This window comes from Pomacea canaliculata, linkage group LG13, assembly GCF_003073045.1.
Source record: "Pomacea canaliculata isolate SZHN2017 linkage group LG13, ASM307304v1, whole genome shotgun sequence".
NCBI lineage: Eukaryota > Metazoa > Mollusca > Gastropoda > Architaenioglossa > Ampullariidae > Pomacea > Pomacea canaliculata.
In genome coordinates this window covers 19,728,125-19,747,700 of record NC_037602.1, presented here as the reverse complement: position 1 = coordinate 19,747,700, position 19,576 = coordinate 19,728,125, and the positions used below count along the sequence as shown (strand labels likewise).

The window sequence follows — 19,576 nt, the reverse complement described above, 5'->3', positions numbered from 1 at the left end:
TCTTGAAAGCCGTTAAGGAAGTTTGAAGTCAAAAAGTAATGAATCTTGACGAGGGCTAAAAAGTTATTTCACTGTCAGTATTTTACAAAACGAGCAAAATGGTTATTATATCTGATCTCTAATCGCTTTCTATTCTATTATTTTTTACCGGTTATATCATCAAATATTGTACAGACATTTCTTTATCGGCATGCTAAACGTTTTTAAGACATAGACTAAAAATACAATCACAGTAGTTAAAGTTCAGATGCTTAATTCCATTTTAATAGTTTGAAAAAATCGCTCACCTTGACCTTCTTAGTTGTATTGAACGTATCCAATATTGTATTGAAAGAAACTTGTGATGTACGAACCAGTCTCTTCCTGATTAATATACTTGAAAGTACTAGATACAAATTGTTACCCACAGAGGCCTGTCCAGGCTGATCACTGTCTGTGACTGTCGGAAGGTTAGTTATTTACTTTGTCCTCCCTCTCTCCAAGCCTGTGTTGATATTATGTGTAAAGACACGGCCTGCAGTCGCCAGAATCCCAGAGAAGTGAATGCTCCCCCAGTCGGCTGTCGCTGATTGCTCTCAGGTGTTACAGGTGTCAAAGGTGTCAAAGGGTGTCAGGCATCAGGTGGCCTGTCAAGATGCAGCAGCTGACCGGTGTGAGGCAACAACCACCGACACACACGCAAGCTGCCCAACTGACACGTCTGGACGGCTGGACGGCTGGTCGGCCTGTACCTCGCCTGTTTGCCTCCAGCTCGCACTGGCCGTTCCGTTAGAGTGATTCCCCCTTTTACGTCGGAGTGTACGGTGTGTCACGTGCTGCCCCTTAGCCTCTGTCCCCTCCCCCTCCTCCTCCATAAAAAGGTTTGGGTTTGTCCTACGTGGATTGCAGAGATACCTGGACCAGTAAAAGTATTGCATCTTTTCGTTTTCTCGTGCCTGTATTTGTCCATTTTCTCATTCATGTCATTCGCACATACCATGCAGGAGTTGCTATAATAAGATCTCCCCTTTATAATGTCATGGACACGAAGTGTTTCACTCAGGTTTAAAGAATTCGCATCTACACGCAATCGTTTTAAAATAGTTTTGCCCAATAAGTCAATAAGGTATGTATACGTGGCTGTTTTCTTATTTCAGTTGTTTAAAAACATACTTTCAGGCCAGCTAGGAGACTCATACGCATATAATTATAGCAAAGTAGGATTTAGTCCTTTCTGTTTTTTAACAAGCAAAATAAGACAAAGAATTTGCATATTCTGGTTCTGGTCTAGCCGCGGCGATGCCATGAGACAGAACTATCATCAAGGTCCGCTGGACGAGTGGTGCCTGTCTCCATGCACGTTTCCAATCGAGACAGTCACATCTTGTCAGCACCGTGCGAATCTGACGAGAGCTGGAGCACCAGAGATGGTGGTCCCGTCCCTTCTCGAGAAATCCCGTGACAGTCGAGTCCTCACCCAGTCGCCACATTTCTCTGGTCAGACCTGCGACAAGTACGCCCCGCAGCCACGAAACCATTCACATGCCTGGACATCCTCTGGTCGCCAATTGTATCCATCAGTATCCAGATGCGCAAAATGAAGGCCTTGAACTGGGGAGGATAGAGTTTGGGTTTTGTATTACTGGGTCGACATCTTCAGGTCAAGAGTGGGAACTATGGTGCATTTAATAGTTACTTTATTTGCAAACCACAAATAATAATCAGAGGTCAGTTTGTTGTTGAATGTACTGTCATTAGCTACAATATATATTTTGTGCTAATGGCGTGGATACCTTGATGCAGTGCCTACTATACTGTTTACAGCTGTGTTTACTAATAATTATGTTCTTTCTGGCCTTCGAAACAACACATGGAAGGATGCTTCCCAAACTATGAAATAATTTTAGTTTAAGTTTCCAAAGACTTGTGTCTGGTTGAAGCCCACCAGAAATTCGGCGCCAGTTTCACTTGACATACAACAATTCTGTTTTATTATTTTTTAATATTTTATTAGTAATAGTTATTTTGTTGTTGTTGTTGACAGCTCTTTGCCAACTGTACCTAACAACTACAGGTCAGTGATTCTTGTTTCTTCAGGAGACAGTAGCATGTGACATCATCTCCAGCCGGAGCATTCCGACACACAGCGGGTCACGGAGGTTACAGTGCAGCGCACCAGCCAAGTCACACCAAGTCACGTGGTCAGACCACATTCCGCCGTCAGGTGCAAGACGTGAGTAACCCGCTGGACGCCAGCAGTAAGCAGGGTATGCCGGCCACACAGGCATCCTGCCAGTGTCATGTCACAAAGCGCAGTGTCACAACAGCCCAGCATGCATGGCACCACACTGACAACAAATCAACCGTTACAGAATCATTTCTTCTTCCCTTCAACCCCTGATTTGATTGTCTGGTCTTTATGGTGAGCATGGAAAACAGAAAAAATAATTTGTGTGAGGGGTGGGCTGGAAGTGTTTCACTGTAATGTAAATCACGATGACGAAGGCGATGTTAACAAGTGTGATGATGATAATGGCAGTTCTGTCTATTTTCATCTTAATTTACACACGCGCTTTTAAGCAGTCTTAGCTTAAAATGTTTGAGAAATAATTGCTCACACAAAATCTTGATTAGACTAATTACACGCATACATTTCGCTTTTAGAAATCAGCGAGCTTTCTTCTTCTTTCTTTCTTCATTCATGTTTGGGTACTGCCCACCAGTCCGAAACTAATGGGTGGGCACAGGCTAACTGTGCTTGGAGCCCTCGGGTACTCCTGTTGGTACACGTGAGGTGATGCTCGCGCTCAGCAAGTCTCTGTTTCTCATTTGACATGCCATCAACTCATCAACTGTCAGCGCTCAGTTATCTTACCTTTAACTGCTCTATTTATTTTTAAACCTGAACAGGTGTAGGCGTTAGTCTGTTCATGTTGCATGCTGGTATGTATGTCAGTGCGAGCAGTTAAAGCTAACTGTGTCACACCGCACTGTCCAGTAGTTGAAGGTCAGGGCTACAACCGGACGTTGACACTTGAAAGATTCCAACTAACAGGTGGAAGATGGCTGAGGGGACAGAGCACGAGTTGACCGTCACCAGTTAACAAAACAGATGGACCTGTTTGATGTTTGCTGTTGTGGCGTTTGTCAGTAAATGAGCCTCAGTGAGGTCAGCTAGTGCCAAAGGTCAAAAGTGACGTAGTCAGTGGTGGACAGTTTCCCAGGACCTTGACTCCAGGTTTTCTTTTTCTGGGTTATCTCTGAAGACAAACAAGATTGAGCAAGAAAGGAAGCCAGATTGCCATGATTTCCCCCTACATTCACACACAATCACGTCTTCACAAAATCACAAAGTATTATACATGTAATCTACTTATATTTATATATTTATATGCACAAGCTGGGGCTGATGAGACGTTCTCACGCAAAGACTAGGATGGGGACTTCATCTGGCTCGACGAGTGGCAAACAAACACTCGGCTCCGGATGATAGAACCCGCTGAGAAATAGAAGCGTACTCTCACGGCAGGTCTGACGATTACGAAGATGAGGAACAGGACATCGATGCCAAAGCCTTTCGCCAGGCTTTAACAATGTCAGTTAACGCTCATCAACATGCATTTCTGTTCTTTTACCTGGACTGCAACTTTCACGGGGAAAAGGTCGCATCCAGGTCGCAGCTGCTGAGAGAAATCATTCAGGATGTCCAACGACAGTTGCTTACATAGACGATAGTCCTGCCAGCTTCTCACTGATGATGGCGCTGGCCTCGCAGTGCGAAACTTCACTTGTCCACCACCGCATCCGCGTCCTTCCTGTCAATGTACCAGTTCTCCTCCTTTTCATCACGAATTGAACCATCAAGACCCTTCTATGTCCTGCCCCTCTTTGAACTTCTTCCACTTTTAGCGTGGAAAGGACTGGCTATGATCTACGATAGGATTTATTTTAACAGCTTCGCAGAGAACAGTTTTCGGAATAGTTTCCAGATGTTAAATATTTCTGTCTGGGAGAGAATGGTCAGCGCACTCGAGGATCTGACAGTGACTGAACTGAAGGCGTCTAATAAATACGTGGTCATGGGAGTCTTCAGCGAGTATCTTGCCCGCAAGGTGCTATGTGCTTCGATCCAAACTGGCATTCCCGTGGGTAGCTTATTACAGATATTTCTCTCCAGGCGATTTAGCGAGAACTGATGGCTGGTTAGCGATCAAAACTGCACGTAGCAAGAGATGGAGGTGGTCGAAGGATCGCTTGACATAGAGTGACCGTACAGGGGCAGCAGGCATCTCCCAGTGTTGAACAAAATCCCTTACTCCCGGCGAGAAGCGGACATAAAGCTGACGAAATCGGTGTGCATCACATTCTGTCTGCTGGCTACCCTGGGTCTTGTGGTCTTCGGCATCTTGGGATGACCCTGTCTTTAGTGCCTCAACACCCCGACTGCACAACTTGCTGGTTGTCGGCTGCACGATCCTGTACACATGCATCTTCATCAAGTACACCAGCGGTGAACATGGGGCGAAGGGGTGCCAGGCTTTTGCGCCACTCCACATGATTGGTTTTTCAATGGTGCTGGGTTCGTTTCTGGCCAAGGCATGGCTAGTGCGTAACATATTTGCTGCTGCTGCTTGTGCCTGCAACAACTTTGGTCTGACCCTCATCTACGAGGTGGCCACCACTGTCCTGAAGAAAGGGGTAGATCTCAAGTTTGCTGTCTACTCAGCTGTCATTATTCTGTTTGCCAGCTCCAATCGGGGCCTCATTTTTGGACCACTAATCAAAGGCTTCTACAAGAATTTGAAACAAGTTTAGTCAATTTCCTATCAAATATTACACAAGCAACCAACAAATCAACATTTGTTTTCAGGTTGTAACTGCCAACATTCCACAGCAATTTAAAAATACATCAAGGATGATAGAGTATTGTTCAATCAGTTTTACTGATGAGAGGCAATCCTCACTCCCTTCACATAAGGTTTCTTACAAAAGGCATAATGACAATATGAGGAAACCTAGTATGTTTACAAAATATGATAAATACTTGTTTACAGTAGCATACAATGAATTCTATGTGAAACGATTTTTGTATTTGTGTTTTCATCATTGCAACCAGGACACAAAGTTCATATTTGCAGCACATGCAGTTATAAAAAAGGAGCTTATGTTGGAGGTTTAATGATGGGGTGCACCCGCTAGAGACACACATACAACAATGATACCATGAATCAACAACAACAAAAGAATTTGACATGCTCATTTGATTCACAGTTTACAAGGAAACCATGATACCTAGTCTATTCATAGTTTATATCTAAAGGCAGAGTTTCATATGTTAGCAAGCTCTTGCTCTGCAATGTGTTGAGCAATGCATCTCAGCTCAAATCTGAGTAGACTGCATCCCATCAAATGATGCTTGTATAAAAAATTTGTTTTATTAAAAAAAGAAATCAATCAACTAACTTAAAAATATTTTTGGACAAGTGGTTCAGGGTCATCAAAAATATCTTACCTCTAGGTTCTTTATACAAAGTGTTTATCTTGAAGAATATTTTATAAGTAGCTTGCCCATCAACAAGAGCCTTGTAAGTGATACAATATATACTAACAATTTGACTTTCTGACCTATCAAAGTGATAAGCCATAATATACTCAAGGAAAATAAAGAAAGTAATAAAACAACCAACACAGACATTTGGATGACAGCAGCTCAGGCTGCAAATATTATCTCTGAACACAAAGAAAATAATTTACTCTTCAGCAAATTTTGAAGTTACTGAGAAATTAAAATGCAGTGACTCTTTATTTAAGCAATATGAAAAGTTAATTGTCAAATTCATGCCACAAATGTGGTTAAATCTGTGGTCAATAATCTTTTCTCAACTGCATGATGAAAGGGTGTCCATGCTTCTTGAGTGCTATGCAACTCAACGTTATTTTTACCTCTGTCTGGGCAGTCTGTAAATGAACTCCTATCCTTAACATAACCACGTGGAGGTGCACTATGTGTTTTTGCAGATTGGGCACATTTGTCTATCTCCCAGTCAGAATCATCAGAGTCTGAAAGTGTTGTTGTCTGTCTTTGGATGCGTTTGACATCCCCTGATTTTCTGTTCTTTGAAGATAAGGCTCTTCTTTCCTGCTTACTTGAGACAAGAATAGAACTAGAAGCATGAAGTAATTTGTTGCTAGTCTTCCCTGGGGCGCTCATTGCCAAACTTTTATCTAAATCAGCATCATATAAATATTCACTAGATTCAACAGGTGTCACATCACACAACTCAGGCTTTTTGGAAGACAATGATGTATGACAGGATAAGATGGCTGCCTCAGATCTATCTTGTCTGCCACATACATTTTGCTTGTGCAAGTTAGCTGCACTAAATTCACTTCTTAGAGTCAAAATTTCTTCATCTCTTTCCTGCAAGTCTTTCTCAAGCTGGGTGATTCTCTCTGCCTGCTCTGACACTCGGGATGACAGCTCCAGAATTACCTTATGCCTCGACCCTATGCTGTTGGTGGTTGCAGTGCCTGCAGATGCATACTCTCCTACACCCTCACCTGCCACAAAATTAATGACTAATTCATACAAAGAATTCATGATGTACAATGCCTAGGAAAACATAAAGATAACAAAAGAACAGTCCTGTCGCAGAAAAGCACAGATTTTGCGCTTTAATAACTTTGACTATTAATAATAATAGTGATAATTATCATCATAATAATCAGATGACAAATAGCACTGTATCTCAGTCAACACCACCCTCACCCTACTCAACTGAAGCCAATTTACACTGTCACAAAATAAAGAATGCCCTATAAAACACCAAGTCTTACACAAACACACACACACTCTGTCTCTCCTTTTCTATCTGTAAGATAAACACACAAATCCACTCACTAGATAGACAATAAACAGGAAAGGAAAGAGCAAAACTAAATAAAAAAAAATACTATACAGGGAGCAAAGATAAGTATATGATACAGATGGGCAGGTGGATTAAAAAAAATCACTTAAGTCCTTTCCAACAACCTTATTTGTGATAAACTTGTGAAATACTGTCAACAGTTGACAGAATGTAAAAAAACATTGAAGGGAGTGAGCATGTAGTTAACAGCACCAAAAAGGTTGCAACTGAAACGATAATTTTTTGGAGGATTTTCAACTGGAGAACTGAAATATGAAAACTGAAAACTGAAAGCACATGGTCTGTGATGAGCTGTATGTTGAGCAGAGGCATAGTACTGATGTAGTCTTCACTCAACACCACTTTCCAGCATGATTAGTTACTACTATCTCTAGCATCACATTTTTGTCTCTTTGCCTATCAAAGTCTTTTGCACAAAGCAGTGTCTTTACATTTTACACAGGTACAGTGAATGGCATTGACTAGTAGAGGTAGATTTCAATGTGCAAACAACTTAACCTTTGGCAATAAAAGAACAGTGCAAGAATAAATTGTAAAATTCAGATCCACAGATCTAAGTCTTGAAGATGGCCCGTGTTGAGGGTGGCCTACAAATTGTAAAGAAGATCAGGACTAAATCCCTGAAATCCTTGTGAAAGAGCTTGGCATTTCATATTATACCAGTTAGTCACCAGTGGATAAAGATACATTTAGAGGTGCATTCTTGCAGCTGTTATAAACCTCCTTGATGATAACACTAGACTTTTACTAGAAGTTTATACCCCTATGGTCATCATTTGAAGGTCTTTTACCAATAATTACTATAGGGTCCTGTAAAACTTTGCACAACACTTACAGAAGAGTGGAACAGTTATGAGTTGGAAGCTGAAAAGACAGCAAATACATTGCTAGTCAACCAGAAAAGATCCAGCCCATAAATGCCCATTGCAACAAACACATCACAAGAATGACCTTGAAAAAATGAATCCAGAGCACTGCCTAAAATGTTTTATCCAAAGAACTAATGATACATTTTATAAAACAAACCACAGAAACTGTTTAATGCCCAGTCACTCTCAGTAATGTCTTGTAACATGACAGTAAATGATCTGATTGCATATATCAGAAAAATGTTTATGCATTAAGCAGGGCTTCTGCTAAGACTAAATTCTTTGGGGTCCCAGGGACCCCTTCTTCAGATTTTTAAGGGGTCCCTGTTCTTCGCCCAAATTTGAATGGGACCCCATAGACGAAAATTGAAGGGGTCCTCCAAACTTTTAATGCGTACTGTACGCAATTTTTTGCGTAAGCAGAAGCCCTGGCATTAAGTTAATTTTTATATTCTGACAAACCTTGGTCAGAAACGACATGATTCTGAAACTGCTGTTTCAGCTCCATCTGAGCTATTGAAGATTCCTGTTTAGCAACATTCAGCTGTGAAGCTAAAACTTTAATGCGCTTCTTTAGATGAATTCTCTGTAAACAAAACAGCAACAAAAAATGTTATCTTTAGTTCACTTATCTGTGCTCTTCCCCAAAACACATATAAACTTGCCCGTGCAAACACCACTTTCTTCAAGCCCCATAAAGGAAATTCAAGTAATATTATTCACATGATTTTTCTGATAATTTTTGCAAATTTATCAGGCTGCCATACACCATAATTACAAGCTAACAATATACCGTGTTTTTTTACTTACTGTCTTGTTTGCTTCTTTCTTCATCATCACAAGTTCTTGCTCCAGCTGATTTATGTATTGGTCTTTTGCTTTTAAAGTTTCTTGAAGACCTGTGACTGCCTGTGTGCTTTCTGTAGCTATATACACCGCAGAACTGGTCATTAACTCTGCAATGCGCTCTTCTAAGCGTTCACTTTGATCCCGTAGGTCTAATTTTTCACTTTCACTCTCACCAAGCTGTAAAAAAAAACACAATATCTTTCCCTGGAAATCTATAATACATAGATATTTTAAGTACAATATGTAAGTACCCTGTAGGTATATTGTTTCCATAGCTGTTTAACCTTGCACACAGAAAGTTCAAACTTGGACAGTGTATTTCAGCTGTCTAGAGACTATAACATGAAAACTGCTCTACGGATACATCTAGATCTAGGTCAATGGTGTTAACCACAGCATGGAATATCATTGATCTTCTTCTCTTTCCTGACTATATTTTTTTTCATTTTCTTGCTTAAATACAAATAAACTAGGATAAGTGTATTACACATTGTCTTCAAGCTTAAACGAAAGATGGCTGCAACAATTATTATTTCAGATAAGTCATAAAGAATGCAAAATTCCAAACCATGTATATAATGACCCACTTTGTTTTATATTTCCATTCTACACTGTTATAGTATACCTCTTTCTCAAGTTCTTTAATCCTGGCTTCTAAGAGCTGCACTACTGGCTGGTGTTTGCTTGTTGAGTTAGACTCTCGCAAAACTGAATTAGGTGATCCTTCAGCTAGTTCAGTGTCCTGAAACATGTTTCAGAAAACACAAACTTTAAACATAAAAATATCATGCAGATTTATATTCAATAACCAGGCACTTTCTCCTTGTTCTATTAAACACATTTCTAGTTTATCAAATACCCAATTATTATTATTATTACAAATGATTACATTATTACATTATTACAAATAACATTGCAAACCAGTCAAATAACCAAGTATCACAGAAAAGGCATTTCATACTCTTCTGCCCGGCACTAGGTAGCAATGCTTCAGAACTAAGTCATATATGCCTCTGAACCAACTCCTATATTATGCAATGATTATCGCTATTGAACATCTACTACTGTGTAATAAGAACCAGACAAGGTACTGCTAAGCTGTTCCCAGACAAGACATGATACCTAGCAGAACTACAGGAATATAGGCTCATTGTAATTATCTCCCCTTGGCTACACAATGAAAGCAACATTTATAATTTGCCATTCCTACACTTTTTACTCCTGTCTTGAATGGTCTGTCTAATAGTCATAATGCTCAAAACGCAGAATTGACCCATGATGCAACAATATTACTTATACAAGAGATGGTCCTGTACGTAACTGTTGCCACATTAATGGTGTCTATTTCTCAACAGAAATTACATATATATATAAGCATTAATACAAAACATATAACACTAAAGCTTACACATTCTGCATTGTCTGAAGCTGTAGATCTTTTTCTGCTTAACAGTGCCTGATGAGTACTGATCCTTTCACTAAAAACAATTAGAGAATTGTAAACATATATAAAGAAGAAGAATTACAAAGATTTGATAAATAATTATGAATACAAGACATGTATACATCTTTTCTGAACTACGGTTTCACTGTGACCATGTCCTGGCCATAAATGTGTCTGTAATGTACTTTGTGTATGAACAAGTGTATGTTGTAGAAGTGTGCGTGTCTGTTATATGCGAATGTGCGTGCATATGGTTAGTTTAATCCTTGTTAAATTTACTCCTCAAAGGAGCATAGGGCCACAAAGGGTGCATATGGTTGTTGCATATGATTTATGTAAAGCGAATGAGCAAATCTTTGGAAATGCGTTATATGAATCCTCTCTATTATTATTATTGAAAGTTAAGAATAAGTTAACAGTATATCATTCAATGTAGGGGAAAAAAACCCAGAAAACGTCCGGAGATGTAAGCAATGAAAGAATAACGTGTAAAGGTATATTGGTAATGGCAACATCATTTAATGTAATCTTTCCCTTATCCATAGCGTTACTGCATGCTCTCATCATACATCAAAGATCTCCACTTAAAATTTAAACAGCCTTAATTCGGGTATAATCTTTAAAATACGCTAAAAATTACCTGTTTTGACCTTTCAATGCAGCTTTCTGTGTGATCTGCTTTGTATTTTCTTCGTTTGCAAACCGCTTATTCTTGTTGATCTTGATCGCCTCTACTTGAGAGCTGCTAGCCCCTGATCCCATCTTGCTTTAATGTTTGTGTGTTGTCAGGCCACTACGGCAGCCATCATGTCGGCATGTAAACAATCCTACGTCTCACTCTCGAGCAAACGAGATGTTTGGCGAAAGTAAAAAAACAGTCCACAACTCTGATGTAACTTTTGCTGCAACTGTGTCTAGAACATGGTGGTCAACCTACTCTTAAAATTATTTATTATTTTACCATTTGGTAGAGTAACAACTTCCGCTGGGCAATACTTCTCTCCAAAGGTACACATGAATTTGTTATGGTGGGATTACGTACCCTGAAAGGCATTACTGTGATATCCTATATACCCCTGTAGCAATATGAATCGTTGAGCAATATGACCCGTTGAAGCGAGCTCTGCGCATGTGCCGAAGGTCACAGTTCAGAAGACTACGTACATTGAACGTTCTCTTTGATCATTGCAAATCCCAGGTGAACTGATGTCTCAACGTTCTCTTTGCCGATCTTAATTCGCAAGTGTTCTGTAACACTGTCGTCTACAGCTATATAGTTGTTTCTTGTTTACCTGTGTTATCTTTTAAATTTGTTGTAGCTTAGTTCTGGTCTAGTTTCCAAATAGAAACATGATCCCCACGTGGACTAGGTACACTGAACATTGCTCTTGTCGATCGCAAATCGCAAGTAAATTATCTATAACATCGTCGTCTACAGCTACCTTCATTTATTTATTACTTTTGTTTCTCAACAATGTGCATGCTGCAGCATGCAACATCTATAATATTCTATACTGCTTCAAAACTCATCGCTATTGGTATTTATTGTTCCTTAACAAAGTAATAATAGTGCTGATACTCCTTTTTCTCAATGCAAAAAGTGTTATTGAAACCAATCTGACTTTTCAGATTAAAAGGTGTCCTGTCTGTCAAAAACATGAAACAATTAAGACTCAGGCTCCTGCGATGACACCAATCAAGGTTACAGAACCACTGGAGCTTGTGGAGATGGATTATATGGGTAACTGCACGGCACAATATAGAAACATACATAAAATATATGCATAACACCATACTCTTGATGCAAGATATGCACATGCTGTAGTTTTACTTGCATCCACAGTGCTTTGTTGTCATTCCCCACCTTCCTTCCCTTGCTGACCATATTAACAAATGTTAACAAGTTCCTTGTACTGCTACAGCTTGAACTAAAGAGGGTCATACAAAAATGGCAACAGCATTCAGCACTTTACAAATTTACCATCCAAGTAAAAAGTGGTCTGTACGAACACTCACTCAGATTAAAAGTAATGTGACACCCTTGACACCCTTGTTTGATAAGTTTATTGCAGTCACCCCAAGTGTATACTTCTAAGACTTTACTTTCTTTCTATCTTTGCAGGTCCTTTGAAGCGCACAAAAGCGGGGAACAGATATATACTGACGATGATTGACAGCTTCACAAAGTTTGTTGAGCTGTATCCAATGCAATCAAAGCTGCCATCTGAAGTGTGTCGAAAAATATTGTCATTCGTAAGAAGGTAAGTTCTATGACATTATGACATTTTTTTTTACCAGCATAAAAAATGTTTAAATATGAAATGCAGTACGCATAATAAGGTAGTTGACACTCATTAAGGTGACCAGACGTCCCGCTTTAGGCGGGACAGTCCCGCTTTTGACCTCGTGTCCCGCCTGCTAATCGGGCGGGACGCCCAATGTCCCGCTTTCTGGCAAGTCCATCAAATGTCCCGATTGTCTTTAAAAATCACTTTTTTCGGCGTTCTTTGACGATGTCGACACCACCATCGGCACGTGTCTCGCTTTCGCCCCCGAAACGTCTGGTCACCTTACACTCATGTATAGACACAAGACTTCACATCCTTTAAGCTAACCCTCTGTGCTGCTATGACCCAATGAGTAATGCCCTCAAGGAGCTGCAGGATCAATGAAGTCACTGTAATTTGGCTATCAACAGACAGATGATCCTAACTGTAGCATGACACATTTAAATGCTGTTTACAATGCATTTCTGTGTATCTTAGTCCAACCTTGTTTTGCAACTTACAGGTACGGGGCACCAAAACGCATCCTGTCGGATAGAGGAGAATAATTTGTAAATAAGGTATAAGCATTTGTCTTACCACCCATAGCAACTTAATCCAGGCACAGTTTAATATATCACGGTTCACTTATTGCGTCTTCATTATATTGCATTTCTGTTAAAAAAAAATATTCTGTATCAGAGGTTTTGCTATATTGTGGGACTTTGTAGAAGGTATGTATATGACATTTATGATTTCAGATAAATTTACATAAAAAATTTAAAGACAATGACTAACTGTATGTCACATGGTGTATATTTCCAAACAGGCTAATATGGAGCTGTGCCGGAGGTTGAACATCAAAAGAAGTGTGTCATCGGCATACCACCCCCAAACTAATGGTCTTGTGGAGCGTATGAATAAAACTGTCAAGACCCGTTGTTCGAAAATGGTGGAACAGCACAATTGTGAATGGGATGAAGTAGTGAAAGATGTTGCTTTTACAATTAGATGCCAGAAACAAAAATCAACAAAATATTCACCATTCTTTCTGATGTTTGGGCAACAACCTAGATACATATTCGATGTGAGTTTCTCTTCCCTTTTGTTTTTTTTTTTGTTTGTTTTTTTTTTTTTTTTTTTTTTTTGGTACATTTGGTTCATTATCACTGCTCTTAACCATTAGTTATGAACCATTTATTTAATTAACAACAACACTTAAGTAGTGCATGAAATGGAACATGCTGGATAACAAGCTTGAATTAGCTATGTAACTGTCTATTGCAGATGGAAGAAGCAGACAAAGACACAGGTGTGGTATTAATCCCCAGTGGAGATGAGGAGCCAGAAGATGATGAAGAACCTTTATTGGACACGATATCTGCAAAAAATGATGACTCCAAAATGGAAGAGGACGACTCAGTACCCCAACTATTTACCAAAAAATTGCTTCTGGCTGCAGCATGTAACCAGGAGCAAGTCAACCAATGTTCTGAAAGGAATGAGCTGACAAAAATTGTGTTTTCACAGGTCCTGGAAAACCAAGAACAAGCAAGTCAGAAACAGAGGAAGGCCTATGCACAGCGGACTTCAAAGGGGATAAAAACCTTTGACTTGAAGGTTGGGGATCTTGTGCTGAGACAAAATGTCAGAAACAAAGGAAGATATGGTGATGCTTTGGACAAACCTTGGATTGGCCCTTTCAGGTATCAAATCAAATCAAATCAGACTTTATTGTCTGTCAAGGAGACCCAAGACAGAAATTTTTCTTTTGCTCACAAGGGCAGGCATACATACTGTTATATATGTCATGTTATATATATCACTGTTATTTAGGTGCAAACTACATCTTTGTATACATCTTTATGCATACATACCTGGAAATAAAAGTGGTTGGCTACAGCTAAAAAACTTTGAGCACTATTTGGGTTCTTGGCAGCTAACAGGTACTTCTCTTTTGTAATTGTTTCATTTATGGATTTTCTTTTACTGCTACCAAGAACGATTTAGCAGTTCTTTTTCAGCGTATATCGCTGCCTTTCTTTTATATCTTTTGAGGTGTACTGTTGTCTAAAAAGCTTGTTTTACGACAGAGGAAGCGTCTGCCCTATGTACTATCTTTTTATTTTGTATTCTCCGCAAGCATCTATTGTCTGCTTTCGTACAAAATAACATGTTATATATAATGGAAAATATTATAATATACATCGTTTTACCATCTCTATGGACGTAGATATTCGTGATATCTCCCTCTCTTATTGGAAAACTAACCGTGAGTTCGGCTCCCACACAATTATGACAATTCATCCGTAAACTTGTGTATTTTCATGCATGAAACCATTATTCCAAAATTTTCAGTTTTTAATGACTGCCAGTATAAGCTACAATTTTCGTATCGTCTTATCATTCATGGATGTGTACTTCGCACACACTCAACTTTCAAGAAACAAAATGTTTTTCCTAACCTCAGCTTCTAATGACTCGGCTTTGTTTTTCATTATTACATATTGCTCCATTATCAGATTAGTTTTGTACATTCTTGACATTTATTCCTATTTTCTGTTTACTCAGGGTTTACTCTTAACTTACTCTTTACTCTTAACATACAGAGCGAGCAGTCTCCAATACAAATTTCAAGCTGCAGAAGCTTTTTAAAAGTTGTAATTTTGTTGCATAGTGAACATTTATGGATGAAGTATGCGCAATTATATAATCATCGCCACGTACCTTGCAGATGAACAAATATAACTGAACAGCAGTCAAACACAATCCAATGAAAATTATATTTTATTAACTTTAATATTTTCTCCCAGCTAGTACATGCACTTTTCTACAGGTCTCATTCCACTGTAAATAATTTCTTCTGATGGCAACAATTTTATTTTTAAACTAGTTAGAGGTGAATCTGTGGTTGGTAAATACAAAATCCATGTCATCGATATGTTATCCTTCTGTGCATATCTGTTTCAACTAGTTTTCTAATTGACAGAAACTGACTTAATACTGTGCAGTAAACTTTCTGTAGACAAATAACAACTAAATATAAAATCTTTCTTTTGTTGCATCTCCTAAAAAATAAAATCACATTACAATATATAGCTGTGAGAAAATAAACTCATTGAAATCCATCATATGAAGGTCTGGCATTGATAAGCATAATAAAAACTCGAGCAGTGCAAAAGTTTAAGTCAAAGACCATCCTCATAAACACTTTAAAAATTTAAACAGATTCAAATAAACTTCACTAATAATTAAACAACAAATTTGATATGAATTAGTTGATAAGCATTTCTGACATAACGTCTTCAACAGTCATGAAAAGAAAATCAAACACTATGAAAGGTCATCTGTAGTGAGCAATGCTGGGGTTTTTTTTAAAATTAATTTTAAAAATGTGTTTGAAAAGATTGGCCAGAATCAAATGCTTCACAATATTTCACCCGTGTACTTATTCAGGTTTCATTGTGTCTAAATGTTTATCACATCAAATTGTATTTTGTTATCAGGATCACAGATATATTGTTCAGGACATCGATAAGGCACAAGTTCATGTCAACAGTATCTTTTTAATTGTACAGTGAGGCATATTTAAGTGCACAACCATAGATTGGTTTGTTTTCACAATTCTCTTAAATTTGCACTAGAATCCCACGTGCTGCTTTCCTCAAGCTCAAGCTGACTAGCCAAACTTTTAACAGTTTATTAATTGAATAACTAACTAATCATTATTTACTAGACTATATAATAAGTCATAAGCAATTTTGCATGGTGAAGTAGTGAACATACTCGTCTTTAGGAAAGGAAGTGACATACCTAAGAGGGCTTATAGATTAATCCCAGATGCCACAAGCAGGAGCATTAATCTGTATTTTTCCTTTTACTGATTTCTATTCTTTGGCGTTTTACTGTATTAACTGAAATAAAACAATTTTGTTACGCATAGGTCTGGTTAAGAAATAATCAAATTGTACTCTCTTGCTTTTTGCTATAAAATGCAATCAAAATTATCTGTACTTTATACTTTTTACCCCTTTTCTAATCACATGTGACAGGTTTAGGAAGGTCCAAAATGTACACAAAACCATTTCTATCGCCAATCCATACCCTTGTGCAGGACACATCAAAAGAAGCAAAGGCTAAGGCACTTGGAATGAAAACTGGCATTTCCAAATCAATCAAACTTACAATGCCAACAACTGAAAACTGCTCACCCAGCAAAGCTACAGAGCATGTACTCTGGTCCAGAACTGCAACAAGACCATCTCTTCCACTGACAGAAACAGGATTAAATCTGCCCTTGCATACCATGTCAACTAAGCCCTCCCCTCTGTACTCATACAAAGATTCACATTCAAAGTTTCTGCTTTCTGTACCTTTATAAAAGATATAAACAGCTCTTGGACCACGATCAGCAATAGCAAGAATATCTGAACCAGAAATCTTTGAGAATGTGAGCGAGCATGGTTTTTGTAACAGATCTTCATTGTTTATAACCCACCTAAAATTTAATCCATCAATAGTGGGAGAAAATATAAGATTTCGTTTTCCAGCCACTGCTATTCCTATGCTACCCACTGTCACACAAGTGGGTGGAAAAGATGTGGATGCAAAAACAGATCCATGAACATTATCATCACCACCATCAGCATCAAGACAAATGTTTCTAACAATCCGATTGGCAGGACTAGCAATTAGGCCTGTGTGTTGATCGAGCAATGCACAGCCACAAGCATCTCCTCTTGTGTGGACCCCTTGTAGTTTCTGCCCATGGTCACTCACAAGAACTATTACTGGTGATGCTTGTCCATAACATATCCAGGCTTTATTTGTCATGTTACAAGATGGAATAATGTGTTTGATTTCAAGGTCTTTATCTACAAGAAATGAATTCACAAGTTTACCAGTGTTATTATGATCAGGTTCAAGCTGGGATTTTGCAGTTTGTGAAATCTCCAAGAAGTTAGTAATAGCAGTCAAACTGTGTTGTTCTTCCTGGATAGGAAAACTTGTTTCTGTTACATCACCACCACTGATTGGTTCAGCGCTCATGTTTTGGTTACTGCCCTGATCTAATTGATGTGATGTTGTATGGTGGTCTTGTATAATGCCATAAACATTTCCTGTAAGTAGCAAGTTGTTGAGAGTTTGCTGAGGCTTTTCAAAGCAGAAGATTTTCTTGTCTTTTAAGACTCCTGGGAGCAGGCTATTCATTTCCCGGCACTCTTTGTTTGTCTTCTGGTCTGTTTTCACCATAGTAACAATGTCACCAACCTGTGCATCTTCAGCAGCATCATGAATGGCACTGCCTCTGTGAAGAAGTTCATCCAGCTCTGCCTTGTGTTTGTCCACCCTTTCAAGTTCAAGATGCAGCCTTTCATTTGCACCTTTAAGAAAATCTTCGCAAAGGGTGTCAATGAGCTCGTGGGCTGCTTTTCGCTGGTTGGCTACTTCCATTCTTATCTCAGAAAAACCTTTTATTAGTCCTTCTGCATAGTCACTACAATCTTGTTTGATGCCTGCCAAATATTGTTTCATCTTTATTGCTTTGTAACGCGCTTCTCCTAAACTGTTTCGCGTTTCGTGGAAAATATCAACAACAAATCGCAAAGAATGATCTTTATGACTGTTGTTGGCACATACTTTGCAGATTGCCACAAGACACCTCTCGCAGAATAACTCTCCCTTATGACTAGGCACATGTGAACACGGTTCGCGCACATTTATACCGTCGCCTACAGCCTTTTTTATCAACATTAAATCCAAAGATCCGAGAACCTCTGTTGAACGTGCACCTGTTGTGTTCATACCTGTAGATATGACTCTGTTTTTTAAAGGGGTTCGTCGATCTTCCAGATGGTTTCTTCTCCGAATGGCTTCTATATAAAAGTTAGTCTGAAATTTACATACACCGCCTGCTGGCACAAACGTTGACTGTCGACAGTTTGGGCATGTAAACTGTTGCCCATCACGAGTTGCGACTCCGTTCTGATGCACATAACTGACCAAACATTCAAGGCAAAACGTGTGATAGCACGGAAGCATTTTGGGCTCCTTGTAGGGCTCGAGGCAAACTGTGCATTCTAGGGGATCTGAATCATCGTTGGTGATTCCTGAGGCCATTTTGTAATTGTCAACTTTCATCGACCAAAATAAAATAAAGCGTCGAAATCACACACGAGCAAAGCACTCTTACCACTTCGCCATTTATCATGAAGAGTTGCATCCCGTGAGTTCTCGCGACACTGTGAGCCTTAACAACGGGACTGGAATATACCTGACGAAAAAAAAAAAAACACAAAAAAAAAACAAACTATATATATCCTTGTCACCCAGTTTATTAACAGCACACAACGCCATGCGAAACTTTCCGGTATGTTCAATCTGCTCAGCTCCAATCCCTTGGGATCGTAACAAATACTTCCATTGTTCAAGCCCCTGAATGTAGCGTATGGGTGCTACTTGAATAACGCATGAAAGGATCTTCAACTGTCGTGCTTTGATAGAAAAATTCCAGCAACATCAGCAAGAACTTTTCCGCAACTTCAGATACCAAGGACTATGGCATATGTCATGAAAGGAGTAAACATCAAATACATCCAGTTCCGCCGAAAGTCAACACGTGCCCCGGGGTCAGATGATCTCGATCTCCGGGCCCCATGTAATTGTAATCGTAAATTATTTTCCCAGTATATAATAATATGCTTACAATTCGATTGTCAGGTTTATTGAGAAACGTAATATAGCCTGAAAACATTCGGACGAGTGCACTAGGATCTACATCGCTATTTGAACATAGATCCGATCGAGTTGTTTAAACGTGAGTGCATGGTTCGTAAATGCGGGGAAAATGTTAAAGGATATAAACAGAGTTCCCCACTCAATAGAAAAAAACTCAGAGTGAGGAATGTTACGTCAACCTTTCATTAAGAGAATAAGAGGAAAAGCCAAAGGAAAATAATACACTGACCAATGTCAGGCGCAGGGATCACACCTCACGTCAAGTCATTTTCATATCCACGTCAAGAATTTAGCACACACACAAAACAAAGAGATTAATTGTATCAGACGATGTCATCAAAGGTGCCCTCTCTTCTCCATACTATTCTACATGTATTAAACCTTCCGTGACCACTATATATGTACAAACAGAAGTAGAGCACATATGAAGGAAACGAGCACTGACAGGGGCAAACTGTTATGTTCAACACCAGTGAAGACAGCAAATCGGAAATCTAATTAAGT

General features: G+C 39.1%; 2 protein-coding genes and 1 long non-coding RNA gene across 4 annotated transcripts; 1 reads left to right on the top strand and 2 right to left on the bottom strand.

The window, feature by feature from the left end:
* The first annotated feature begins 2,092 nt into the window (after positions 1-2,092).
* LOC112554172 lies at positions 2,093-14,803 on the top strand. Of its 2 annotated transcripts, none has more exons than XR_003097215.1 (6): positions 2,093-2,212; positions 11,700-11,811; positions 12,193-12,331; positions 12,861-12,915; positions 13,164-13,421; positions 13,622-14,803. It is a non-coding gene; the product is annotated as an uncharacterized LOC112554172 (long non-coding RNA). The 2 variants fall into 2 exon arrangements; XR_003097214.1 differs by lacking the exon at positions 2,093-2,212 and adding an exon at positions 11,130-11,268.
* Positions 4,944-10,865, bottom strand: LOC112554171 (protein Hook homolog 1-like). Its single transcript, XM_025221802.1, has 6 exons — positions 10,711-10,865; positions 10,035-10,104; positions 9,252-9,368; positions 8,588-8,803; positions 8,240-8,363; positions 4,944-6,540 (listed from the first exon to the last, which is right to left on the bottom strand). The coding sequence occupies exons 1-6, from the start codon at positions 10,830-10,832 to the stop codon at positions 5,816-5,818; spliced, it is 1,374 nt and encodes a 457-aa protein (XP_025077587.1). The 5' UTR covers positions 10,833-10,865; the 3' UTR covers positions 4,944-5,815.
* A 300-nt stretch (positions 14,804-15,103) lies between the features above and the next one.
* On the bottom strand, positions 15,104-19,410 carry LOC112554170. Its single transcript, XM_025221800.1, has one exon. It carries the CDS (start codon positions 18,473-18,475, stop codon positions 16,370-16,372), a length of 2,106 nt encoding a protein of 701 aa, XP_025077585.1. The 5' UTR covers positions 18,476-19,410; the 3' UTR covers positions 15,104-16,369.
* Between the last annotated feature and the right edge of the window lie 166 nt (positions 19,411-19,576).